At 44.9% G+C, this 27,831-nt stretch overlaps 2 protein-coding genes across 3 annotated transcripts in view; one reads left to right on the forward strand and one right to left on the reverse strand.

The window, feature by feature from the left end:
• The window catches only part of LOC134352187 (SEC14-like protein 1), a 147,457-nt gene that overhangs the window by 32,263 nt on the left and 87,363 nt on the right, over positions 1–27,831 (forward strand). The window lies entirely within an intron of this gene.
• On the reverse strand, positions 337–24,069 carry LOC134352189 (heme oxygenase 2-like). Its single transcript, XM_063059472.1, has 6 exons — positions 23,964–24,069; positions 22,698–22,823; positions 15,586–15,703; positions 9,391–9,882; positions 4,435–4,552; positions 337–1,032 (listed from the first exon to the last, which is right to left on the reverse strand). The coding sequence occupies exons 2-6, from the start codon at positions 22,745–22,747 to the stop codon at positions 917–919; spliced, it is 894 nt and encodes a 297-aa protein (XP_062915542.1). The 5' UTR covers positions 22,748–22,823; positions 23,964–24,069; the 3' UTR covers positions 337–916.

Here is a 27,831-nt window from a genome sequence, read left to right on the forward strand (position 1 = left end):
ACCAGAGTCCTCTCCCAATGATGAGGTCTTTGGAGTGCCTGTTAGCATTTCTGGAGCTCTGAGCACTAATGGGATGGGTTTCTCCTTTCAGAGCCAGGCTCGTGAAAGAGTTGCTCTTCCCTTCTGTTGGCCACTTGTACCCCTGCTGGAGTGTTCTAGACTCTTGCAGCAGCGAGTTAGAGTAGCTCCAAACACTCACTCTTCCTCTCGTGTAACCAGTTCTCTCCACATTAAGGAAAACTGCTCCTGCTGGTCATTCATTGACTTTCAACAGAATAGAGTGGTGAGATATTCTAATGACCCCATGCTTATAAATAAAGTGCAGTCAGTCAGAAATGACAGGTCAGTGGTGGTTAAAACGTTTAATATTTGTGCATAAATACTGGGTAAATAACAATGAAAAATTATTAATGACAGATTTAATCACCTATTACAGAAAGTGGAAATTCAGCATTACAGTTTAATTATATCCCAACCACTTTAATAGTGGGAACTGTCTAGTTGCAGGCCTATCTGATCAGTCTAAAGCCTGTGTTATGTGAGTGAGGACCAGGTGGGTTTTAGGCATGTTGTCTCAGTAAAGGGTTTTGTCAATTATAAACAGCTATGCTCCTTCAATAAAATGAATGAAAAATTCTCGAAGAGCAGCCTGGAATAGTACAGTTCAAGAAATGCTGTTGGGATCTTGCTGTGCCAGTGTTAAGTGTAGAAATTACCTGAACATCAAACAAAACAGACCACAGTGATGAAGGCCAACCACTGTGTTCACAGGGACAGCTGTCCACACTCCAACTTTCTCATTGCCAGTCCTGCTGGGTCTCAACTGCATCAATGTTTTTTCTTGGACAACATGGGGTGGAGGAAAGAAGGGGTGAGTTTTGCATCACTTTGGACTGTCTGTCTGTGACAGTTGGCCTCATAGCAGATACCAGCTGGCAGCCAGTGCCACAAGAACAGCCATCACTAGCTGGAAAGGAGAGCTCTGCACGATGGCCATCATTCCGTGAAGTGGGCACCCCATTTCATCATTGCCTAGAGGGAAAGAAAGCCAAAGAATTAATGATTGGGGGTGGGGGGGGGAGAGATACAGGCACCATTAAATTGCCATTTCCTGGTACCAGCATATGACACTCAACTGCAAGGGTAACACACACAATGCAGGAGGAACTCAGTGCTGGTTTCTGATGTTTTTCATCCAATGTTCTTTCAAAACATGCATAAACTTGTTACTCATGATAATCTTATTAAGTGCTAAGAAAACTTTGAAAAGGGGAGTGGTGGCAAAGAAGTCAAAGACAGGGAGAAGACAAAGAGAGAAGACAGCCTTTGTGCTCTGCTCTTGTTATACCAGTTTACTTATTCTATTGAATTTCCATAGATAACAAATATCATTTAAATTTGTAGATGAGTGTTAATAAGATAGCCCCTATGCAAATAGTGCAATGCAGCTGCCATCAAGCTAATTACAAAAGCAACTGCAACCACTAGAAAACATTGAACTATTGTATATACATAAGGCAATTATATAAAAACACAAACAAGCATCAAATAACAATTATGCAGTTTAATCCAACATCTATGGAGAGGAATAAGAGCTAAAATTTTGGACCTAATGAATGGTCTCAGCACAAAATCTCAACTCTATCCATCTCCTGACTTGCTGAGTTCCTCCAGCATTATCTGTTGCTCTGGATTTCCAGCATCTGTAGAATGCCTTGTGTTTATGAACCGGAGGGCCTGCTTTTGGTAGTCCTGCAATATCTCGTTCTACTTGCATAGACAGTGCATGTTAGTTCAGTCAGCCTACACTATAAAAAGGAACAAACAGGAAATCACTTCCTTTGTGACTCATTTCAGCTATACTGGGAATTAACGAGTGCAGGGTAGGGGATTTCCTACACCGTTCAGGATGGTCCCCAGTGCAATCTCTACTGGGATGCTCTCCCCAACAGTAACAATTGTTACCCACAGTAGCAGAGCCATCTTCCCTCTTGCTATTCCAGTCCTACACAAGCAAACTCCAGGTTTCCAGCCATCAATCACCCCATTTCCCGGTCCTGGGCTACCCATCGGAGTGCAGGACGTTGTCTCACCCCAGACGCATTCCACTTTGTTTGCCATTACCATCATTCCCTCAGTGCTAATCAGCAAGCTCCAAAACCTGGGCTTCTGTACCTCCCTCTGCAAATGGATCCTTGATTTCCTCACCAGAAGACCACAGTCAGTGCACATCGTAAATAACATCTCCTCGCTGACCATCAATACTGGTGATTGTTTAGCCCACTATTCTACTCTCTAACCCACAACTGTGTGGCTAGGCAGCGCTCCAACACTATCTATAAATTTGCCAATGACACAACTATTGATGATAGAATTTCAGATGGTGTCAAGTAGACACAAACAAACATACTGGAGCGAGTTCCATCAGCTGGTTGAGTGGCATCACAACAACAACTTTGGACAATGTCAGTAAGACCAAGGAAGGATTGTGGACTTCAGGAAGAAGTTGAAGAAACATATTACAATCGTCAATGAGGGATCAGCAGTGGAAAGACCGGTGAGTCTTACATCGGTGGTCTGCAAACGATTGGAAAGGATTCTTAAGGATAGGATCTATGAGCATTTGGAGAAGTACAGTCTACTCAAGGATAGTCAACATGACTTTGTGAAGGGAAGGTCGTGCCTCACGAGCATTGAGTAATTGAGTTTTTTGAAGAGGTAACAAAAGAAATTGATGAAGGTAGGGTGGTAGATGTGGTCTACATGGATTTTAGCAAGGCATTTGACAAGGTTCCCCACGACAGACTCATCCAGAAAGTCATGAGGCATAGGATCAGTGGAACTTGGCTGTTTGGATAAAGAATTGGCTTACAGGAAGAAAGCAGAGGGTAGTAGTGGAAGGAAAGTATTCTGCCTGGAGGTTGGTGACTAGTGGAGTGCCACAAGGATCTGTCCTGGGACCCCTGCTCTTTGTGATTTTTATAAATGACCTGGATGAAGAGGTGGAAGGATGGGTGAGTAAGTTTGCAGATGACACGAAGATTGGAGGAGTTGTGGATGGAGCTGTAGGTTATCGAAGGTTACGGATATAGACAGGATGCAGAGTTGGGCAGAAAAGTGGCAGATGGAGTTCAATCCGGTTAAGTGTGAGGTGATGCATTTTGGAAGGACAAACCAGAAGGCTGAGTACAGGGTTAATGGTCAATGTGGATGAACAAAGAGACATTGGAGTTCAAATCCATACATCCCTCAAGGTCACTGCACAGGTTGATAGGGTAGTTAAGAAGGCCTATGGGATGCTAGGCTTCATTAATAGGGGGATTGAGTTCAAGAGGAGAGAGATGATGTTGGAACTCTACAAATCTCTGGTGAGACCACACTTGTATTGTGTTCAGTTCTGGTCACCTCATTATAGGAAGGATGTGGAAGCTATGGAGAGGGTACAGAGGAGATTTACCAGGATATTGCCTGGATTGGTAAACAAGTCTTATGAGGCAAGGTTAGCAGAGCTGGGACTTTTCTCTTTGGAGCATAGAAGGATGAGAGGGGACTTGATAGAGGTCTACAAGATTATGAGAGGCATAGATAGGGTGGATAGCCAGTACCTGTTTTCCAGGGCACGAACAGCAAATACCAGAGGGCATATGTACAAAGTTAAGGGAGGGAAGTTTAGGGGAAACATCAGGCGTAAGTTTTTTTTTTACACAAGAGGGTTGTGGGTGCCTGGAATGACTTGCCAGGGATGGTGGTGGAGGCCAAAACATTAGGGGTATTTAAGAGCAAACAACAGGAATTCTGCAGATGCTGGAAATTCAAGCAACATACATCAAAGTTGCTGGTGAACGCAGCAGGCCAGGCAGTATTTTTTAAGGAATATATGGGTCGGCACAACATCAAGGGCCGAAGGGCATGTACTGTGCTGTAGTATTCTAGTGTCTAGTATCCTGGGCTCAATATATTGATACAATTGCAAACAAGGCATAACAGCAGCTATATTTCATTAGGAGACTAAGTCATCAAAGACTTGCAAATTTCGACAGATTACTGTGGACAGCATTCTCATTGTCTGGATTGGAGGGGCCACTGCACATGATCAGAAGATGCTGCAGAAATTTGTAAGCTCAGCCAGTTCCATCATGGGCACTTGCCTCCCCATCATCGCGGACACCTTCAAAGATGATGCCTCTAAAAGGCAGTATCTGTCATTAAGGACTCCCATCACCCAGAAATGCCCTCTTCTCATTATCATCATCAGGGAGATGGTACAGGAGCCCCATATTTTTTCTGCATTACATTTAATTATGTATTTTTCTTTTTGTAATTTATATACTAATTTTTATTATGTACTGCACTGTACTGCTGCCACAAAGCAATATTTCACAACATACGCCAGCAAATATTAAACCCATTTCTAATTCTGCCCTGGTTGCTTACCTTTGGCACTGTAGAAAGGACACTTCCGAACATCTCCTTTGCCATCGTGAAGTGGGATTCCACCTTCTTGACCCGTTCCTTTAAGGGTTTTTCCAATTTTATCCAGTTCCTCAAATACCTGTGAGATTGTGTAATTAGAATAAAGATTAGACAGTGGAAGGTTGTGGCCAATGAGTCCAAGTAGGCCACAATTATTCCTCAAAGGTGAGCTCTCTGACCATCAGAATCAATCCAGTGATAGCCACTCTAATACAAGTAGACCTTTGCTTGGTGAGGATGTCAAAACAGTTCACAATTGCAGGTGTGGATTCAGTAAAATCCAGTAAAACTGCATTAAAAACCTCCCGATTCCGGCTAACCTCCTCCTACTGAAGGCTGTATTTGCAGGTTAACTCTAAGCTGTAGGACCCCAAATCCTTGATTACCAACATTGGAGGTTGGAAAGGCAAGGACCTTAATCCTTGAAGTGTAGGACACAGGGAATCTTGTAGAGGTGTATGGAATCATGAGGCACATAGAGAACATGTATACACTCGGTACTTGGTCTTTTCCCCGCGGTTGGGGAATTACGAACTGGAGGGCTTAGATCTAAAAGGAGAGGACAAATTTACTAGTAACTTAAGGGTACACTCTAAACACAAAGGGTGGTCTGTGAAATGAGCTGAGAGAGGTAGGTATTATAAGAAATTTTAAGACATGGGCGGATACATACATTGGGAATGTTTAGAAGATGATGGGCCAAATGCTGGTAAACAGGACAACTTGGATGGACATCTTGGTGAGCATGGACCAGATGGGCCAAAGAGCCTGCTACTGTCTGCATGTCTCTGTGGCACCAGCCATACCACCACCCTCCCCCCCAACATTTAGCTTATCCATTGTTACCATCACAATAATTTCATTAAAGTCCTCACCACCCATCTAACTTAGAACATAGAACACTACACCAGAGGAACAGGCCCTTCAACCCATAATATCGTGCCAAACCAATTACGTTTACTCATCAAATAGCCAAAGGAACTAATCACTTACCCCTACACAACTTCCACATCCTATTTTCCTCACATTCATGTGCCTATCTAAACATCTCTTAAAGGTCTCTAATATTTCTGCCTCTACCATCACCCCAGGCACCCATCACCTTCTCTTGCCTTTCATATTTCCTTTGAAATTATCCTCTCTCACCTTAAATGCATGCCCTCTGGTATTTGACATTTCAACCCTGGGAAAATAATACTGTCTGTCTACTCTATCTGTGCCTCTCATGATCTTATAAACCTCTATCAGATCTCCCCTCAGCCTCCACTGCTCCAGAGAAAACAACTCAAGTTTGTCCAACTTCTCCTTACAGCACATACCCTCTGATCCAATCAGCATCCTGGTAAACCTCTTCTGCACCCTCTTCAGAGCCTCAACAGTGGGGTGACCAGAACCGTATACAATACTCCAGATATGGCCTAACTAGAGTTTCAGAAAAACTTATTTGGGCTTTTGCCCCTCAAATTCTTTTCTCAGCTTAGAGCAATTTGAATATGTGTGAAAATTTCACCCAGGACCAGAGGGCACAGCCTCAGATAGAAGGACGTCCTTTTTGAATAGAGATGAGGAGGAATGTCTTTAGACAAAGGGTGGTGAGTCTGGAATTCATTGTCAGAGACAGCCGTGGAAGCCAAGTCATTATTTAAATGTATGTATATTTAAAGCAGAGGTTGATAGGTTCTTGTTTAGTCAGGGTGTCAAAGGTTACCCTTAAACCCTGCCTCCCATATAACTCCCCCACCTTAAATTCCTCCAGATACCTGTCTAGTCGTCTCTTAAATTTCACTAGTGTATCTGCCTCCACCACTGACTCAGGCAGTGCATTCCATGCACCAACCACTCCCTGTGTAAAAAACATTCCTCTAATATCCCTGTTGAACTTTCCACCCCATGCCATGTCCTCTTGTATTGAGCAGTGGTGCCCTGGCGAAGAGGCACTGGCTGTCCACTCTATCTATTCCTCTTAATATCTTGTATATCTCTATCATGTCTCCTCTCATCCTTCAGGGATCTGCAGGGGGCAGGGATTCAAGTTTTTGGATCATTGGGACCTCTTTTGGCGCAGGCGTGACCTGTGAAAAAAGGACGGGTTACACTTGAATCCTAGGGGGACCAATATCCTGGCAGGGAGGTTAGCAGGGGCTACTGAGGTGACTTTAAACTAGAATGGTTGGGGGGTGGGAATCAAATTAAAGAGGCTAGGCGTGAGGAGGTTAGTTCACAACAGGGGGATGGGAACCAGTGCAGAGAAACAGAGGGGTGTAAAGTGAGGGTAGAAGCAAAAAGTACTAAGGAGAAAAGTAAAAGTGGCAGGCCGACAAATCCAGGGCAAGCATTAAAAAGGGCCACTTTTCAACATAATTGTATAAGGGTTAAGAGAGTTGTAAAAGAACGCCTGAAGGCTTTGTGTGTCAATGCAAGGAGCATTTGTAATAAGGTGGATGAATTGAAAGTGCAGATTATTATTAATGATTATGATATAGTTGGGATCACAGAGACGTGGCTCCAGGGTGACCAGGGATGGGAGCTCAACGTTCAGGGATATTCAATATTCAGGAGGGATAGACATGAAGGAAGGGGAGGTGGGGTGGCGTTGCTGGTTAAAGAAGAGATTAACGCAATAGAAAGGAAGGACATAAGCCGGGAAGATGTGGAATCGATATGGGTAGAGCTGCGTAACACTAAGGGGCAGAAGACGCTGGTGGGAGTTGTGTTCAGGCCACCTAACAGTAGTAGTGAGGTCGGAGATGGTATTAAACAGGAAATTAACCCAGTCCAGAATAGCCTGCTCTCTAGTTGGTTCCTCGACATGTTGGTTCAAAAAACCATCCCGCATAAATTCCAAGAAATCCTCTTCTTCAGTCTGACGAATCTCATAGAATTTTTTGAGGATGTAACTAGTAGAGTGGATAGGGGAGAACCAGTGGATGTGGTATATTTGGATTTTCAAAAGGCTTTTGACAAGGTCCCACACAGGAGATTAGTGTGCAAACTTAAAGCACACGGTATTGGGGGTAAGGTATTGGTGTGGGTGGAGAATTGGTTAGCAGACAGGAAGCAAAGAGTGGGAATAAACGGGACCTTTTCAGAATGGCAGGCGGTGACTAGTGGGGTACCGCAAGGCTCAGTGCTGGGACCCCAGTTGTTTACAATATATATTAATGACTTGGATGAGGGAATTGAATGCAGCATCTCCAAGTTTGCGAATGACACGAAGCTGGGTGGCAGTGTTAGCTGTGAGGAGGATGCTAAGAGGATGCAGGGTGACTTGGATAGGTTGGGTGAGTGGGCAAATTCATGGCAGATGCAATTTAATGTGGATAAATGTGAAGTTATCCACTTTGGTGACAAAAATAGGAAAACAGTTTATTATCTGAATGGTGGTCGATTAGGAAAAGGGGAGGTGCAACGAAACCTGGGTGTCATTATACACCAGTCATTGAAAGTGGGCATGCAGGTACAGCAGGCGGTGAAAAAGGTGAATGGTATGCTGGCATTTATAGCAAGAGGATTCGAGTACAGGAGCAAGGAGGTACTACTGCAGTTGTATGGGGCCTTGGTGGGACCACACCTGGAGTATTGTGTGCAGTTTTGGTCCCCTAATCTGAGGAAAGACATCCTTGCCATAGAGGGAGTACAAAGAAGGTTCACCAGATTGATTCCTGGGATGGCAGAACTTTCATATGAAGAAAGACTGGAAGAATTGGGCTTGTACTCGTTGGAATTTAGAAGATTGAGGGGGGATCTGATTGAAACGTATAAAATCCTAAAGGGATTGGACAGGCTAGATGCAGGAAGATTGTTCCCGATGTTGGGGAAGTCCAGAACGAGGGCCACAGTTTGAGGATAGAGGGGAAGCCTTTTAGGACCAAGATTAGGAAAAACTTCTTCACACAGAGAGTGGTGAATCTGTGGAATTCTCTGCCACAGGAAACAGTTGAGGCCAGTTCATTGGCTATATTTAAGAGGGAGTTAGATATGGCCCTTGTGGCTACGGGGGTCAGGGGGTATGGAGGGAAGGCTGGGGCGGGGTTCTGAGTTGGATGATCAGCCATGATCATAATAAATGGCGGTGCAGGCTCGAAGGGCCGAATGGCCTACTCCTGCACCTATTTTCTATGTTTCTATGTTTCTATGTTACAGGGAGAAGGCAGGAGAATGGGGCTGAGGGGGATAATAAATCAGCCATGATGGAATGGCGGAGCAGATTTGATGGGCCAGATGGCCTAATTCTGCTCCTATGTCTTATGAAAGCCGGCAAAGGTGCAGAAAAGATTCATGTGGATGACGGGATTGGGTTATAAGATTCAAGACTGTTTCATGCCATTTCCTGTATACAAGTGTAAAGGAGAATGAACTAATTGTTATGCTGGATCTGAGGCAACAAAAAAAATGCAATAAGATAAATAACAATAAATATAAATACAATAGATAACTTGTATACACAGATTGATTTTATGTCCATAAGGGAACTGACAGGAACTGATAAAGTACTGGTGGTTGGAGGTATGGAGGGGCTGGAGTTAGCGGGTGGAGGTGTTGATCAGCCTGACTGCTTGGTGACAGTAACTGTTTTTGAGTCTGGTGGTCCTGGTGTGGATGCAACATACCCTCCTCCCCGATGGGAGTGGGACAAACAGCCCATGAGCAGGATGGGTGGGATCCTTCATGATTTACTCACGAAGAAATCCATGATTTTTTTGAACTACTTACTAACTTGTTCATATGTTTTTGTTGTTATGCCCTGCTGTGGCTAAACAACAAATTTCATAAGTCAGTGATATTAAATCTGATTCTGATTCAGATTGAGTAATCTCAGGGACTCCATGCCAACCCGTCTACAGGAACTCTCACACAACCAGAACAGGCCAGTGGCCACTGTGCCACTCAATGCTGATGTCCAGTTCCGAAGCCCACCTCCATGTTGAAGCGGAAGGCCTGGTTCGCCTCCTCCACAATCCTCTGCCTGCTTTCCTCACTGGTCTCCAGATTGTTGAGCCTCGAGCGGTAGAGCTGCTTGAAGCGACTTGGGTTGGAGATGTTGTCGAAGGCGTAAAAGAGGACGCCCTCTCCTGTGCTGGGCAGGCCGAGGGCCCTCTGGGCCACCTTCTTTAGTACCTGCCCCCCTGACAGGTCCCCCATGTAGCGGGTGTAGGCGTGGGCAACCAGCAACTCAGGCTCATGCTCCCCAATGTGATGGATCCGCTCTGTGTATCTCCTGGTAGCCTCCGAACACTGGATTTGATCCTTCCAGCTGGGACCCCATAGGAATGCCAGGTCCTTAGCAAGAGCCTCCTTGCGATGCAGCTCGAGGGGAAAGTACAGGGGAGCAAAGGCTGGATGCTCAGCATTCTTATCCATTTCCTCCTCCAGGGCGCTGTAGGTGTAGTAAAGGGCTACCGTGCCAAGCTGTAACACAAGACGAGACAGTGTTGTGACAAGGAGCTAACAGCCTTGGTGCCTTACATGCATCAGCCTCACACACCCCATCTCTTTCTCCCCAAGGAGCTTGCTGAAAGAAGAAAGTCCTCCCAGAGTGCAAAGGAAGCTTAGATCAGCTTTCTCTTCACCCTCCCATCCCGCTGGTGGTAGGGAAGATCATTGGGGAAGCAATCATAGGGAATGATCCAAATACTTTATAAGGGTAACAGTGCCAAATGTCACGGGCTACCATGCACCCCACCAAGCCCAGACTGAACAGGGCGGCTATGGATGTGTAGAGTTTAGTGCTACACATTACTGTGGCAGCAATCAGGGTTTAACTGGATATGGCGGGGCCACTGCACAGGATCAGAAAAATATTCTGTATGGACAATGAACTCATGAACACTCCCTCACTATTTTCTTCTCTCTTTTTGTACTAATCTTTTTTTAATATATACTTACTGTAATTTATAGCTTTTTTATCATCATATATTGCAATGTACTGCTGCATCAAAACAACAACTTTCACGACATATGCTGGTGATGTTAAACCTGATTCTGATTCTAATTCCTGCCGCTGTCTATACAGAGTTTGGATGTTCTCCCCACGACCACATGGGTTTTGTCTGGGTGCTCTGTTTTCCTCCCACAGTCCAGAGACACAAGGATTAGGGTTGGTAAACTGTGGGCATGCTACACTGCCAATAAAACATATGCACCCTCTTGGAATTTTTCATGTTTTATTGTTTTATAACATTGAATCACAGTGGATTTAATTTGGCTTCTTTTAACTCTAATCAACAGAAAAAGAGTCTTTAAAGTGAAAACTAATCTCTACAAAGTGATCTAAATTAAATACAAATATAAAACACAAAATTATTGCATAAGTATTCATCCCCATTAATATGACACACTAAATCAACACTAGTGCAGCCAATTAGTTTTAGAAGTCAAATGATTAGTTAAATGGGGTTCTGTTTTTACAGACTTGTGGGCAGTCAAGGTGTTTCAATTGATTGTAATAAAAATACACCTGTCTCTGGAATGTCTAACTGCTGGTGAGTCAGTAACCTGGCAAGAACTACACCCTGTAGACAAAGAGCACTCCAAGCAACTCTGTGAAAGGTTATTGAAAAGCACAAGTCAGGAATGGATATAAAGAAGTTTCCAAGTCGCTGAATATCCCTTGGCATACAACCATCAAGAAATGGAATGAATATGGCACAACTGAAAATCTGCCTAAAGCAGGCCATTCTCAAAAACTGAGTGACCGTACAAGAAGGGGACTAGTGAGAGAGGCCTTCAGGAGACCTATGACAACTCTGGAGGCGTTACAGTGTTGAGATGGGAGACACTGTGCAAACAACTGTTGCCCGGGTGCTTCACCAGTCGCAGCTTTATGGGAGAGTGATAAAGAGAAAACCACTGTTGGAAAAAACTCACATGAAATCTCGACTAGAGTTTGCCAGAAGGCATGTGGGAGACTCTGGAGTCAGCTGGAAGACTCTATAGTTTGATGAAACCAAAATTGAGCTTTTTGGCCATCAGAATCAACGCTAAGTTTGGCATAAACCAAACACCACATTTCATCAAAAACACACCACCCCTACTGTGAAGCATGATAGCAGATGCATCATGATATGGGATGCTTCACTGCAGCAGGCCCTGGAAGGCTTGTGAAGGTAGAGGGTAAAATGGTTGCAGCAAAATACAGGGAAATCCTGGAGGAAAACCTGATGCAGTCTGCAAGAGAACTGTAACTTGAGAGAAGCTTTGTTTTCCAGCAAGACAATGAGCCCAAGCATAAAGCCAAAGCTACACGGGAATGGCTTAAAAACAACAAAGATAATGTTCGGGAGTGGCCAAGTTGGGTGTTATGTAATAAACCAGACTTGATTTGAGAGCTTTCAGTAAAAGAACCCTTAGAAAAGTGATCATAATATGATCAAATTTACCATGAAATTTAAGGAGGAGCTAAAGTCAGATGTATCGGTACTACAGTGGAGGAAAGGGAATTACAGAGGCACGAGAGAGGAGTTGGCCAGAATTGATTGGTAAAGGAAACTGGCAGGGATGACGGCAGAGCAGCAATGGCTGGAATTTCTGGAAACAATTCAGAAGGCACAGGATATATAAATCCCAAAGAGAAAAAAGTATTTTAAAAGCAACATGACACAACCGTGGCTAACAAGAGAAGTCAAAGCCAACATAAAGCCAAAAGAGGGTGTATCATAGAGCAAAAATTAATGAGAAGTTAGAGGATTGGGAAGCTTTTAAAAACCAACAGAAGGCAACCAAGAACATCATTAAAAAGGTAAAGATGGAATATGAAAGAAAGGTAGCCAATAATATTAAATAGGATACCAAAAGTTTTTCAGATACATAAAGTGTAAGAGAGAGGGCAGACTGGATAATAGACCACTGGAAAACGATGCTGAAATAGGGGACAAGGAAATGGCACACAAACTGAATAATAGCTTGCATCAGTCTTCCCTGCAGAAGACACTAGCAGTATGGTGGAAGTTCCAGGTGTTAGGAGTCATGAAGTCTGTGAAGTTACCATAACTGGAGAGAAGGTTCTTGGGAAACTGAAAGGTCTCAAGGTAGAGATGTCACCTGGACTGGGTGCTGTACACCCCAGCGCTCTGAAGGAAATGACTGAAGAGATGGTGCAAGTAAAACTAGACTCTGGAACGCTTCCACAAGACTGGAAAATTACAAATGTTACTCCACAATTCAAGAAGGGAAAGAGGCAGAAGAAAGGAATCTAGTGGTTAGTTAGTCTGAACTCAATGGTTGGGAAGATTTGAGTTGATTACTAAGGTTGAGGTCTCAGTACTTGGAGGCACATGATAAAAAAGCTGTAGTCAGGGAAACCTCAAGGGAAAACCTTCCCTGATAAATCTGTTGGAATTCTTTGAAGAAATAACAGGCCGGATAGACAAAGGAGAATCGGTTGATGTTGTGTACTTGGATTTTCAGAAGGCCTTTGACAAGGTGCCACATATGAAATTGTTTAACAAGCTATGAGCCCGTGGTATTACAGGAAAGATTCTGGCATGACTAAAGCAGTGGCTGATTGGCAGGCAGCAAAGAGTGGGAATAAAGGGAACCCTTTCTGGCTGACTGCCGGTGACTAGTGGTGTTCCACTAGGGGTCTGTTAGGGCCGATTCTTTTTATGTCAATGATTTGGATGATAGAATTGATGGCTTTGTTGCAAAGTCTGCAGACGATATGAAGATAAGTGGAAGGGAGGTTAGTTTCGAAGAAGTAGGGAGGTTATAGAAGGACTTAAACAGATTAGGAGAATGGGCAAAGAAGTGGCAGATGGAATACAGTGTCAGGAAGTATATAGTCATGCACTTTGGTAGAAGAAATGAAAGAGAAAACTATTTCCTAAATGGAGAGAAAATACAAAATACTGAGGTGCAAAGGGACTTGGGAGTCCTTGTGCAGGATTCCCTGAAGGTTAATTTGCAGGTTCAGTCTGTGGTGAGGAAGGCAAATGCAATGTTGGCATCCATTTCAAGAAGACTAGAACATAAAAGCAAGGATGTAACGTTGAGACTTTATTAAGCACTGGCGAGGTCTCACTTGGAGTATTGTGAGCAGGTTTGGACCCCTTATCTGAGAATGGATGTGCTGAAACTAGAGAGGGTTCAAAGGAGGTTTATGAAAATCATCTCAGTATTGAATGGCTTGTCATATGAAGGGTGTTTGATGGCTCAGAACCTGTATTCACTGGAATTCAGAAGAATGAGGGGGGGGCTTAATTGAAACCTATCGAATGGTGAAAGGCCTTGAATAGTGGATGTGGAGAGGATGTTTCCTATGGTGGGAGAGTCTGAGACCAGAGGACACAGCCTCAGAATAGAGGGGCATCCTTTTAGAACAGAGGTGAAGAGGAATTTCTTTATCCAGAGAGTGGCAAATCCGTGGAATTCTTTGCCACGGTCAGCAGTGGGGGGCAGGGGGCAAGTCTTTATGTATATTTAAGGCAGAGGCTGATAGATTCTTGATTGGTCAGGGCATGAAGTGATACAGGGAGAAGGCAGGAGATTGAGGCTGAGAGGAAAAATCAATCAGCCATGATGAAATAGCAGAGCAGACTCGAAAGGCCAAATGGCCTAATTCTGCTCTTATATCCTATAGTCTTATGATTCCCCTCTCTCTGCCACCCTCCCACTCAGTCCACAATACAGACCCTCATTAGAATCAGGTTTATCATCACATATTTGTCATGATTTTTTCTGTGGCATCAGTACAGCGCAGTACATGAAATTACTACAGTACTGTACAGAAGTATTAGGTACCCTATATGTGCCTAAGACTTTTGCACAGTACTATACCTTGTAGACCTTTGAACAACACAAGAAAATAGGAGCACGAGTAAACCATCAGGCCCCTCAAATCCACACCACCACTTAAAATGACCATGACTGATCTATGTTGGCTTCTGCTTCTGTGCCATTTCTCCACACCCCTTTGTGCCTTAACCAGTCAAGGTCCACTTTAGAAACACACATAGAATGCTGGAGGTATTCAGCAGGTCAGGTAGCAACTATGGAAATGAATAAACAGTCGATATTTTGGGCTGAGATCCTTCACCCGTTTGGAAAGGAAGGGGGCAGCTCTTCTTGCTGCTGCCATCAGGAAGAAGGTAAAAGAACGTCAGGACTCATACCAGCAGGTTCATGAACCATTGTTACCCCTCAACCATCAGGATCTTGAACCAGAAGGAATAACTCCACTTGCCCCAGCACTGAACTGTTCCCACAACCTATGGACTCACTTTCAAGGACTCTTCATCTCATGTTCTCAATATTTATTGCCTATTTATTTACTGCTATTATTTTGCTTTTTAAATTTCTTTGTACTTACTGTGAATTTCTGTAGGAAAATGAATCTTATGGTTGTGTATGGTGACATACAGTATATGTACTTTAATTATAAATTTACGTTGAACATTGAAGGGTGTCAGTCTGAAACATCGACTGATCAGGGACATTTAAGAGATTCTGAGACTGGCTGTTCCATAGATGCTGCCTGACCTGCTCAGTTCCTTCGGCATTCTGTGCGTGTTACATCTGCATAATTTTTGTGTTTAAAATGTCCAGTTTAAATACTTCCACTGATCCAGCTTCCACCACCTACTGGGTCAGAGAATTCCAGAGATTCATCACCCTTGGAGAAGAAGTTCCTACGTACCTCCGTTTTAAATGACTATTATGTCCCCTTGTTGGAGGCTCTCCATCCAGTGAAACCATCCCAGCATTCACCCTGTCAAATGCCCTTAGCATCTTACGTGTTTGAATTAGGTCACTACTCATTTTTCTGAACTCCAAGGGATACAGGCCTGAAGTATTTAATCTCTCATCGCAGGAATTACCCTGGTGACCCTCCTGTAACTGACTCCAGTGTTACAGTATCTTTGCTTTAGGTAAGGGTGCCAGGTGGGCAGTTTTCCAGAAGTACATCACCTCTACAACGTCACAAAATCGTCTAAGAGGCACTTGGACCGAGGTGGACAGGAAGGGAACAGATGGATTCAAGCCATGTGCAGGCAGACAGGACTACTGTAGAATGGCGTCTTGGTCAATATACACAGGATGGGCTGAAGGGCCTGTTCCTTTGTTCCAACCCCTCATAATCCAGACAATACAGGCAGCAAGTAGAATCAGCCCTACCTTGAACAACTCCCGATGAATCTTGCCCTTCAGGAAGTCCTTGACGAACTGCGTATTCTCTGCTCGGTCATGTGATTCCTTAGTCCCTTCCTTCAGGATTTCTGACAGGTCTGTGGGGCTGTGGGGGGTGGGGTGGTGGTGGAAGCAGACAATTAGAGCTAGCCATTAGCAGCTAATCAATCCGGGTACAAGCAAGTGGAACACCTAGATTGATAACAGTTTGCTTCTCAGAAAGTAAACAATACTTTGACTTTACTTGTTGAGAGGTTGAGAATATTCCTGGGTGGAGTGCAGTGCAGTGACACTCTGATATGCAATCTACCCCAATCTTGGAGAAGTACAAAACCCCGTTCCCATCTCAGCCATCCTTGTGCCTGAGAACACCAAAGTCATTGCTCAAAATGGTTGAGGAGTTCTTGCTCTCTACCATTTCAAAACAGGATATAGAACATTATAGCACAGTACAGGCCTTTCAGCCCACAATGTTGTGCTGACCTTTTAACCTACTCAAAGATCAATCTCACCCTTCCCCTCCCACATAGCCTTCAATTTTTCTATCATCCATGAGTCTAAGAGTCTCTTAAACATCCGAGGTGCAGCGCCTACAAAAAGTATTCAACCCCTTGAAAGTTTTCATGTTTTTTTTGTTTTACAACATCAGATCACAGTGGATTCAATTGGCTTTTTTGACACTGATCCATAGAAAAAGACTTTCAGGTCAAAGTCAAAACAAATCTCTACATAGTGATCTAAATTAATTACCAGTATAAAACACAAAAAATTGATTGCTTAAGTATTCACCACTTTAATATGACACACTAAATCATTACCGGTGCAGCCAATTAGTTTTTGAAGTCACATAATTAGTTAAACAGATATCACCTGTGTGCAGTCAAGGTACTAAAAATACACCTGTATCTGGAAAGTCCAACTGCCGGTGAGTCAGTATCCTGGCAAAAACTACACCATGAAGACAAAAGAACACTCCAAGCAACTCCACAAAAAGGTTATTAAAAAGCACGTCGGGAAATGGATACAAGAAAATTTGCAAGTCACTCTATATCTGTTGAAGTACAGTTAAGTCAATCATCAAGAAATGGAAAGAATATGGCACAGCTATAAATCTGCCTAGAGCAGGCCATCCTCAAAAACTGAATCACCGTGCAAGAAGGGGACTAGTCAGGGAGCCCATCACTCTGGAGGAGTTACAAGCTTCAGTGACTGAGATGTGAGAGACTGCTCATACAACAACTGTTGCCTGGGTGCTTCACCAGTCACAGCTTTATGTGACAGTGACAAAGAGAAAGCCATGGTTGGAAAATACTCACAAGATATCTCAGATAGAGTTTGCCAGAAGGCATACGTTTGCTCTGAAGTCAGCTGGAAGGAGGTGTTATGGTCTGATGAAACCAAAATTGAGCTATTAGGCTTTTGGCCATCAGACTAAATGCTACTTTTGGTGTAAGGCTAACACTGCATTTCATCAAAAACACAATCTCTATCATGAAGCATTGTGGTGGCTGTATCATGCTGTGCCAATGCTTCATGGCAGTAAGCCCTAGAAGGTTTGTGAAGGTAGAGGGTAAAATGAATGCACAAAATACAGAAATCCTGGAGGAAAACCTGATGCAGTCTGTAAGAGAACTGCAACTTCAGAGAAGATATCTTTCCAGCAACACAATGACCCCAACCATAAAGCCAAAGCTACACAGGACTGGCTTAAAACAACAAAGTTAATGTCTTGTAGTGGCCAAGTTAGAATCCAGACCTAAATCCAACTGAGAATTCGTAGTGGACTTGAAAAGGGCTGTTCACTCATGATCCCCATGCAATCTGACAGAGTTTGAGCAGTTTTCTAAAGAAGAATGGGGAAAAACTGCAGTGTCCAGATGTGCAAAGCTGATAGAGCCTGAGGCTCCGGAGGGTTCCTGTACTGTGGAAGACGTCCTGCCTCGTCCCTGTGCTGAAGACGCTACTGGACTGGTCAAAGAACACTGAGGCTGTCTACAAGAAGGGACAGAGCCGTCTCTATTTCCTGAGGAGACTGAGGTCCTTTAACAACTGCCGGACGATGCTGAGGATGTTCTACGAGTCTGTGGTGGCCAGTGCTATCATGTTTGCTGTTGTGTGCTGGGGCAGCAGGCTGAGGGTAGCAGACACCAACAGAATCAACAAACTCATTCGTAAGGCCAGTGATGTTGTGGGGATGGAACTGGACTCTCTGACGGTGGTGTCTGAAAAGAGGATGCTGTCCAAGTTGCATGCCATCTTGGACAATGTCTCCCATCCACTACATAATGTACTGGGTGGGCACAGGAGTACATTCAGCCAGAGACTCATTCCACCGAGATGCAGCACAGAGCGTCATAGGAAGTCATTCCTGCCTGTGGCCATCAAACTTTACGACTCCTCCCTTGGAGGGTCACACACCCTGAGCCAATAGGCTGGTCCTAGACCTATTTCATAATTTACTGGCATAATTTACATATTACTATTTAAGTATTTATGGTTCTATTATTTTCTGTTAATTTGTGTCAAAAAAAGCCAAATTAAATCCATTGATTCAATGTTGGAAACAATAAAACATGAAAACTTCCGAGGGGATGGGGGGGGGGGTGAATATTTTTTATAGGCACTTTGTTGTTGCTTTATATGGCAGGTGTTTTTCTCTTCACACTTCTAATGCTTCAAATGATGAAGTGTGGCCCGAGAGGGGTAGATTTGAGTTGTCTGTTCATGATCCAGGCCAGGATCAATCTTGGTCTGGCATCTTGTCCACAGCCATTCCAACAGGGGTGGCCCTGAGCTGACAACACCTGATGGAGTCCTGGAAGTACATAAGCCTCCACACAACATCAACGTGTGGGTCCAGGTTGTGGAGGCACTGTATCTGCCTCTACCACACCTCCCCTCCCCACCCCACCCCCACCAGAAGTGTGTTCTATACACCCACCACTCTATTTTTTTTAAAAAAGCCTAACTCTGACATCCTCCCTGTACTTTCCTCCTAAAACCTTAAAATTATGCCCTCTTGTATTAACTATTTCTGACCCGGAAGAAAGTCTGTCTACCCACTGTGCCTCTTAACTTGTATACTTCTATTATGTGTTCCCTCATCCTCCCTCACTCCAAAATCAAAAGCCCTAGCTCCCTCAACCTATCATCATGAGACTTGTTCTCTACTCCAGACATCATCCTGGTAAATCTCCTCTGCATCCTCTTGAAACATTGCACATCCTTTCTATAGTGAGGTGACCAGAACAGAACACAATATTCCAAACGTGGCCTAACCAGGGTTTTAAAGAACTGCAAGATTACATCATAACTCTTGACCTCAATTCCCTGACTAATGAATGCCAACACACAATAATAAAGAGAAAACTGAAAGACTTTGGAACATGAACAGGGTATCATTGTCCTGATAGTAATATCTACAACTGGTATCATCCCAAAGGCACCACACAATAGCATTAAACAATTAGGCTATACAGCAATATTTACGTAATCTTCAGAAAGTCGCAATAATAAACACCACTAGAATAGTCCAAAAGTTTCGGGCAATTGAGAAAGGAGCATGCTTGGCTCATTTACCAGCTTGAGCAAAGAAAAAATAAAAACTTTATTTTTATAGCAGCTTACATACATTAAGATACAGGCTCAAACAGCTTAACATAGCTTGTAAAGAAAAATCAAAAGAGTCATAAAAATGAGACAAAATTAAAAATCATAAGACAAACATTATAGAAAATAAAATGTAATCGAATATACCAAATTGTATAAATGTAACCAACACCACCAGGCATTAAGTAATCCTATAAGCAGGCCACATTTTAAAAAGTAGATGTTTAGAGGTGTTTTGAAACATTCTACAGTACTAGCCTGGCATATCTCAGAGTATTCCAGATTTTTAGTGCACAAGAGCAAAAGGCTGCGTCACCAGTTCCTGCGTGGTTGGCTCTAGAAACACTAAGCAAACCAGTATCTGTGGATCTAAGATTACAATTGGAAATATAAGGGGATAGACACTCCAAAATATACTGAGGAGCTAGATTATTCAGTCTTGTATACAACTGAGTATTTTAAAATTGATCTGAAATTATACCAAAACCAATGAAATGTGCTCAGATTTTCTTCTTTTGGTTAAGATTCTTGCTGCTGTATTTTGAACAAGCTGCAGCTAAGCAGTCCTGAAAAAGAGTCCATAACAGTGGCCTAATTGGCTAAAATCAAAACTGTATCAGTCTTTTTGCATGTTGAGATGTTATAAGAAATCGAACTCTTAAATGAAGGTATGCAGTCTTAGTAATCCGGTTAATGTGTGATCTGAAATTTAGCTCAGTCAATAAAAATTCTCTACTTCTGGCTTGTTTTGTAAGGCCAGATGATCAAGTTTATTTCTAAGATTCTCACTTTTATTGCTACCAATAACTAAAATGTTTTTTCCTTACTTATTTTCAGGAAATTAAAACTCGTCCATTCTATACTGCTACTAAGACATTGGACAAGGGGGTTCAGAGCCTGATGGTCATCTGGTGTAACGGACAATTACAGCTGTGTCATTTGCATAGCTGTGGTAATTCACCCTGTGTTTTGAGATAATCTGACCGAATGGAAGCAGGTAGAGCAAGAACAACAACGGAGCATACACCACCTTAATCCTATCAACTTGTGTGGCAACTTTGAGGGATCTATGGATGTGGATCCTGAGACCTCTCTGTTCCTCCACACTGTTAAGAATTCTGCCTTTAACCGTGTACTCTGCCTTCAAGCTCGACCTTTCAAAGTCAACCACTTCACACTTTTCTGGACTGAACTCCATCTGCCACTTCTCAGCCCAGCTCTACATCCTGTCAATGTCCTGTTGTAACCTGTGACAACCTTCTACACGATCCATAACACCACCAACCTTTGTGTTTTTGTGGAGATTTTGTCCTCTTGTACCTGCTCCACAGTGTCTCATCTTTTACCTCACTGCTTTCAGCTCTCGCCACAGATCTCTCAATTCTGCCAATGCCCACACCACTATCAGTCTCTGCCTTGAAGATGTTCAGCAACTAAACCTCCTCTGCCCTCCTTACACTCCATTAACCCTTTCATTCCCAGGATAATTCTGTTTCCGTGGTGTGTTTTTACTTAAAGTGTAAAGGACGATTGCTGGAAAAGAAGCTGGAGAGTAATGGGGGACAACGGAATGGTGGACGAACTGAATAAGTATTTTGTATCAGCCTTCACTGTGAAAGACACTAGCAATATGGCGGATTCCAGGTGTCAGGCATCATAAAGTGTGAAGTTACCATAGACAGAGAGAAGGTTCTTGGGGAACTGAAAGGTCTGAAGGTAGACAAGTCACCTGGATGTAATAGTGTACACCCCTGAGTTCTGAAAGAAGTGGCTGAAGAGATCATGGAGGCATTAGTATTGGTCTTTCAAGAATCACTAGATTCTGGAAGGTCTGGAAGACTGGGAAATTGCAAATGTCACTCCACACTTCAAGAAAGGAGATACAGAAAGGAAATTATAGGCCAGTTAGTCTGACCTCAGTGGTTGGGAAAATGTTGGAGTCGATTATTACGGATGAGGTGCCAGGATACTTGAAGGCACGTGATGAAATAGGCCGTAGTCAGCATGGTTTCTACAAGGGAAAATCTTGTCTGACAGATCTGTTGGAATTCTTTGAAGAAATAACAAACAGGATGGACAAAGGAGAATCGGTTGATGTTGTGCACTTGGATTTTCAAAAAGCCTTTGACAAGGTGCCACACAAGGCTGCTTAACAAGCTTCAGGCCCATGGTATTCCAGGAAAGATGCTAGCATGGATAAAGCAGTGGCTGATTAGCAGGAGGCAAAGAGTGGGAATAAAGGGGGCTGGCTGCAGGTGACTAGTGGTGTTTGCACAGGGGTCTGTGTTGGAACAGATTCTTTTTACATTATATGTCAATTTGGATGATGGAATTTAAGGCTTTGCTACAAAGTTTGCTGACTATATGATAGGTGGAGGGGCAGGTTGTTTTGGGCAAGTTTTGGCCTACAGAAGCACTTTGATTAGGAGAATAGGCAAAGAAATGGCAGATAGAATACGGTGTTGGGAAGTATATGGCCATGCACTTTGATAGATGAAATGAAAGGGTTGACAATTTTCTCAATGGAGAGAAAATACAGAAAGCTGAGGTGCAAAGGGACTTGGGAGTCCTTGTGCAGGATTTCCTAAAGGTTAAGTTGCAGGTTGAGTCCATGGTGAGGAAGTCATTTCAACAGAACTAGAATACAAAAGCAAGGATGTAATGTTGAGACTTTATATAAGCACTGATGAGGCCTCACTTGGAGTATTGAGAGCAGCTTTGGGCCCCTTATCTTAGAAAGGATGTGCTGAAAGTGGAGAGGGCTCAAAGGAGGTTCCCGAATATGATTCCAGGATTGAACGGCTTATCATATTAAGAGCGCTTGATGGCTCCGGGACTGTATTGAGTGGAATTCAGAAGAATGATGCGGAATTCAATAGAATGAAGGGTGACCTCATTGAAGCCTATTGAATGGTGCAGCGCCTTGATAGAGTGGAGTGCAGAGAATGTTTCCTGTGGTGGGAGAGTCTAAGACCAGAGGGCACAGCCTCAGAATAAAGGGGCATCCTTTTTTGAATGGAGATGAGGAGGAAGATGAGAATGAAGATGAAGAGTGTGGTGAATCTGTAGAATTCTTTGCCACAGGCAGCTGTGGAGGACAAGTCTTTATGTATATCTAAGGCAGAGGTTGATAGGTTCTTGATTGTTCAGGGCATGAAGGGATACAGAGAGAAGGCAGGAGACTGGGGCTGAGTGTAAAATTGGATCAGCTTTGATGAAATGGCAGAGCGGAAGCAATGGGCCAAATAGCCTAATCTAATCCTGCTCTTCTATCTTATGGTGTGTCACTCAATATATAAGAAAAGCAGATGAGCTTTTGAAATGATATTGAGGACCTCAGGACCGTACAACTCGGACACAGTGAGGCCCCACAAAAGCAGTGGAAGCAGAATAAAGCAAATCATTTCACAAACTACCTATCCCTCCTCCCTACCTCCCCTCCACACACAACACACCCCGTTAATTAAATAGCCGCCCCAAACGTGACGAACCTGCCAATGTCCCCGTCCATTCTGGGCCCCTCGTCTTCGCCGGGCACCATTGTTCAGTCAGTGGAGCTCAGTACTAGCATGGCTTGGAATGAGGTGATGCGGCAGGAGGGAGAGGGGTCAGGATCGCTAGGGACACCAGAAGTGACAGTCAGTCAGGCAGGCACAGAGCCCCAACAGGGTTTGAGGCAGAGTAAAGAGCAGAAAGGTGCAGAGAGACCCCCCCCTTCCCCACCCTCTTCTTTCCCCACACCTCCCTCTCGTTCGTTCCTTCCCCCAAACACTAGTCCCCTCTCGCCTAAAGCCCTACCCCCTCCCTACACCACTCTCCCTGCGGTTCCCCCACCCCCCCATCCCTCCGCCGTGCCCTCCCTTCCCTCGCCCCTCATCCCTCCGCCGTGCTCTCCCTCCCCTCACCCCTCCGTCGTGCCCTCCCTCCGCTCGCTCCTCATCCCTCCGCCGTGCCCTCCCTCCCCTCGCCCCTCCGTGGTGCTCTCCCTCCCCTCGCCCCTCACCCCTCCGCGGTGCTCTCCCTCCCCTCGCCCCTCACCCCTCCGCGGTGCTCTCCCTCCCCTCGCCCCTCACCCCTCCGCGGTGCTCTCCCTCCCCTCGCCCCTCACCCCTCCGCGGTGCTCTCCCTCCCCTCGCCCCTCAGCCCTCCGCGGTGCTCTCCCTCCCCTCGCCCCTCAGCCCTCCGCCCTCCGCCGTGCTCTCCCACCCCTCATCCCTCCGCCGTGCTCTCCCCCCCGCCCCTCACCCCTCCGCCGTGCTCTCCCCCCCGCCCCTCACCCCTCCGCCGTGCTCTCCCCCCCACCCCTCCGCCGTGCTCTCCCCCCCATCCCTCCGCCGTGCTCTCCCCCCCATCCCTCCGCCGTGCTCTCCCCCCCATCCCTCCGCCGTGCTCTCCCCCCCATCCCTCCGCCGTGCTCTCCCCCCATCCCTCCGCCGTGCTCTCCTCCCCTCGCCCCCTCATCCCTCCGCCGTGCTCTCCCCCCTCATCCCTCGCCCCTCCGCCGTGCTCTCCCCCCCTCCCCCCTCACCCCTCCGCCGTGCTCTCCCCCCCTCACCCCTCGCCCCTCCGCCGTGCCCTCCCTCCCCTCGCCCCTCCCTCCGCCCCTCATCCCTCCCTCCCCTCGCCCCTCATCCCTCCGCCGTGCCCTCCCTCCCCTCATCCCTCCGCCGTGCCCTCCCTCCCCTCTCCCCTCATCCCTCATCCCTCCGCCGTGCCCTCCCTCCCCTCGCCCCTCCGCCGTGCTCTCCCCCCGGTACCTGCCGTCCGCGACGCCCTCCCTTCGCTAAGGTCGTTAAACGGACATGACGTCCCTGCACGGGCCCAACCACCGGAAAGTGCGTCGCCGTTGCTCCCGTCTCTACGGCGCCCATCGACGCCGTGGGCCTCCCTTCGCCTCCCCGGACTCTCCGTCCCCCCAGCTCTCCCTCCAGCGTGACCGCACTTCGGGAGGGACTGGGGTTCTGGGCGTCCATCAACCCCGGGTGAGAACGGAGGGCGTCCAGCCTCAGCCGCCGGCATGGGTCCCGGTGTCTGAAATCATCACTGGATTCTCAGCGTTACCGTCCTCTGGTGAGGTAACTCCCACCATGGCTGTGAGTAACGGGCTCTGGCACTTAGACCCAGACGTGCAGAGAGATGTTCTTTCAAAACTAGACATTATGATGTAAAATAACATACAAATAGAGAAACCGTGAACTCGTCTCGAGATCTAGGACCAAAGGGAACAAACAGCTTTACAAGGAACGAACAAGGACCTCCCATTAGAACAGAGATGAAGAAAAAATTCTGAAGCCAGAGGGTGGTGAATTTCTGGAATTCATTGCTACAGGCGGCTGTGGAGGCCAAATCATTGAGTATATTTAAAACAGAGGTTGATAGTTTCTTGATTAAGTTCAAGTTCAATTGTCGTTCAACCATACAATAATACCTAACAAAACAACGTTCCTCGGGGCCAAGGTGCAACGGTCATACACAGCACAAGGGCACATATACAATTACAGTAAAATACAGTCACACAAAAAATAGAAACCAAGACACAGGGTCCATGAATATTGCAGCAGTCAGCAGTCAAACACAATACAAGGTGTCAAAGGTTACAGGGAGAAAGCAGGAAAATTGGGCTGAGAGGACTTCGAGGACCCAAACTTCTCCCCATAACGTTTGATGTCATGTCCGATCAAGAATCTATCAATCCCTTAAATACATCCAACAACCTGGCCTCCACAGCTGCATGTAGCAACAAATTCCATAAATTCACACCCTCTGGCTAAAGAAATTTCTCCGCATCTCTGTTTTGAATGGACGCCCTAATATTCTGAGGCTGTACCCTCTTGTCCTGGACTCTCCCACCATGGGAAACATCCCTTCCACATCTTCCCTGTTTAGGCCTTTCAACTTTCAAAAGGTTTCAATGAGATCACCCCCCCCGCCCCCATCCTTCTAAATTCCAATGAGTACAGACCCAGAGCCATCAAACATTCCTCATTTGATAACCCTTTCATTCCTGGGATCATCCTCTGGATCCTCTCCAATACCAGCACATCTTTTCTTAGATTGGGAGCCCAGAACTGTTAACAATACTCAAGGTGAGGCCTCACTAATACCTTATAAAGCTTCAGCATCATATCCTTGCTCTTGTATTCTAGACCTCTTGAAATGAATGCTAACATTGTATTTACCTTCCTCACCACCAACTCTACCTGCAAGTTAACCTTCAGGGTGTTCTGCACAAGGAATCCCAAGTCCCTCTGCATCTTAGATTTTTGGATTTTCTCCCTGTTTAAAAAAAATAGTCTGTACATTTATTTCTACTACCAAAGTGCATGACCATGCATTTTCCAGTATTGTATTTCATTTGCCACTTTCTTGCCCATTCTCCTAATCTGTCTAAGTCCTTCTGCATCCTACCCATTTCCTCAACACTACCTGCCCTTCCACCAATCTTCCTATCATCTGCAAACTTGGCAACAAAGCCATCTATTTCAACATCTAAATCATTCATATACAGCATAAAAAGAAGTGGTCCCAACACTGACCCCTGCAGAACACCACTGGTCACTGGCAGCCAACCAGACAAGGATCCTTTAATTCTCACTCGCTGCCTCCTACCAATCAGCCAACACTCTAACCATGTTAGTAACTTTCCTGTAATACCACGGGCTCTTAACTTGGTAGGCAGCCTCATGTGCGGCACCTTGTCAAAGGCCTTCTGAAAGTCCAAGTATACAACATTCACAGCATCCCCTTTATCTGTCCTACTTATAATCTCCTCAAAGAATTCCAACAGGTTCGTCAGGCAGGATTTTCCCTTAAGGAAACCATGCTGACTTTCCTCTATCTTCTCCTGTGTCACCAAGTACTCCATAACCTCATCCTTAACACTTGACTCTTAACATCTTCCCAACCACTGAGGTCAGGCTAACTGGTCTATAATTTCCTTTTTGCTGCCTTCCCCTTTCTTACAGAGTGGAGAGACATTTGCAATTTTCCATTCCTCTGGCACCATGTCAGAGTCCAATGATTTTTTTTTGAAAGATCATTGCTAATGCCACTATAATCTCTAACGCTACCTCTTTCAGAATCCAAGGATGCAGTTCATCTGGTCCGAGTGCATTATGTACTTTTAGGTCTTTCAGCTTTTTGAGCACCTTCTCCTTTGTAATAGTAACTGCACCCACTTCTCTTCCTTCACACACTATAACATCTGGCATACTGTTAGCGTCTTCCACAGTGAAGACATGCAAAATACTCACTCAGTTCATCTGCCATCTCCCTGCCCCCTGTTATTATTTTTCCTGCCTCATTTTCTAGCGGTCCTATATCCATTCTCATTTCTTTTATCTTTTGCATACTTGATAAAACTTTTACTATCCACTTTGATATTATTTGTAGGTTTTTAAAAACTTCCCAATCCTCTATCTTCCCATTAATTTTTGCTTTATTGTATGCCCTCTCTTTTTTACATTAGCTTTGACTTCCCTTGTCAGCCATGGTTGTACTATTTTACCATTTAAGTATCTCTTCATTTTTGGAATACACATGTCTTGCACCATCCTCATCTTCCCCAGAAACGCACGCCATTGTTGCTCTGCTGACATCCCTGCCAGCAGTTCCGTCCAATTTACTTTGGCCAACTCCTCTCTCATACCACTGTAATTTCTCTTACTCCACTGAAATACTGCAACATCAGATTTTACTTTCTCCCTATCAGACTTCAAGTTGAACTCAATCATATTATGATCACTGGTTCCTATGGATTCTCTTATCTTTAGCTCCCTAATCGCCTCTGGTTCATTACATAACACCCAATCCAGTATAGCTGATCCCCTAGTAGGCTCAACAACAAACTGCTCTAAAAAGCCACCTCTTAGGCATTCAACAAACTCACTCTCTTGAGATCCATTACCAGCATGATTTTCCCAATTTTCCCTGCATGTTAAAATCTCCCATGACTACCACAACGTTGCCCTTTTGACAATGCCTTTTCTATTTCCTGTTGTAATTTGTGGTCCACCTCCCAGCCAGTGTTGGGAGGCCTGTTAAAGGCATCCGTTAGTCTTGCGAGACCATGGATCTGCACCTGGAAAGTCTTCACTCTTCAGGGCGCAGGCCTGGGCAAGGTTGTATGGAAGATCGGCAGTTGTCCATGCTGCAAGTCTCCCCTCTCCACGACAGCAATGTTGTCCAAGGGAAGGGCATTAGGACCCATACAGCTTGGCACCAGTCCAATGCCTTAACCACTTGGCCACGTGCCCACATTGGGAGGCCCACATCAGGGTTCTTCTACCCTTGAAGTTTGTCATCGCTACCATAGGGGCGGAGGCACTGGAGCCTGAGGCCCCACACTCAGCAACTTAGGAACAGCCATTTCTCCTCTGCCTTCAGTTCAGGAACACTGCCATGCTTTACTTTAATAATGTATAGATTTTATGTCTTGAACAAAACAACAAATTTCATAATGCAAGTCAGGAATAATAAAACAGATTCTGATTCAGGCTATCTGAGGTAAAGTAGATTGACCAGTTTCAGCTTCAGATTTATTTGTTACATCAAAATATACAGTGGAATGTGTCTTTTGCGTTAACAGCCAATGCAACCTAAGATGTGCCCTCCAGGAGGACCACC

Source organism: Mobula hypostoma, chromosome 9 (genome assembly GCF_963921235.1).
Source record: "Mobula hypostoma chromosome 9, sMobHyp1.1, whole genome shotgun sequence".
Taxonomy (NCBI): Eukaryota; Metazoa; Chordata; class Chondrichthyes; order Myliobatiformes; family Myliobatidae; genus Mobula; species Mobula hypostoma.

What these genes read in the sequence shown, in the direction of transcription:
- LOC134352189 (XM_063059472.1), bottom strand. Translation starts at nt 22,747, where the DNA reads ATGGTGCCCGGCGAAGACGAGGGGCCCAGAATGGACGGGGACATTGGC. An exon ending in TTCATCGGGAGTTGTTCAAG is followed by an intron (nt 9,883 to 15,585) that starts GTAGGGCTGATT and finishes CTTGTGTTACAG; the next exon opens with CTTGGCACGGTAGCCCTTTA. An exon ending in TCCTTTCTACAGTGCCAAAG is followed by an intron (nt 1,033 to 4,434) that starts GTAAGCAACCAG and finishes CTTTCCCTCTAG; the next exon opens with GCAATGATGAAATGGGGTGC.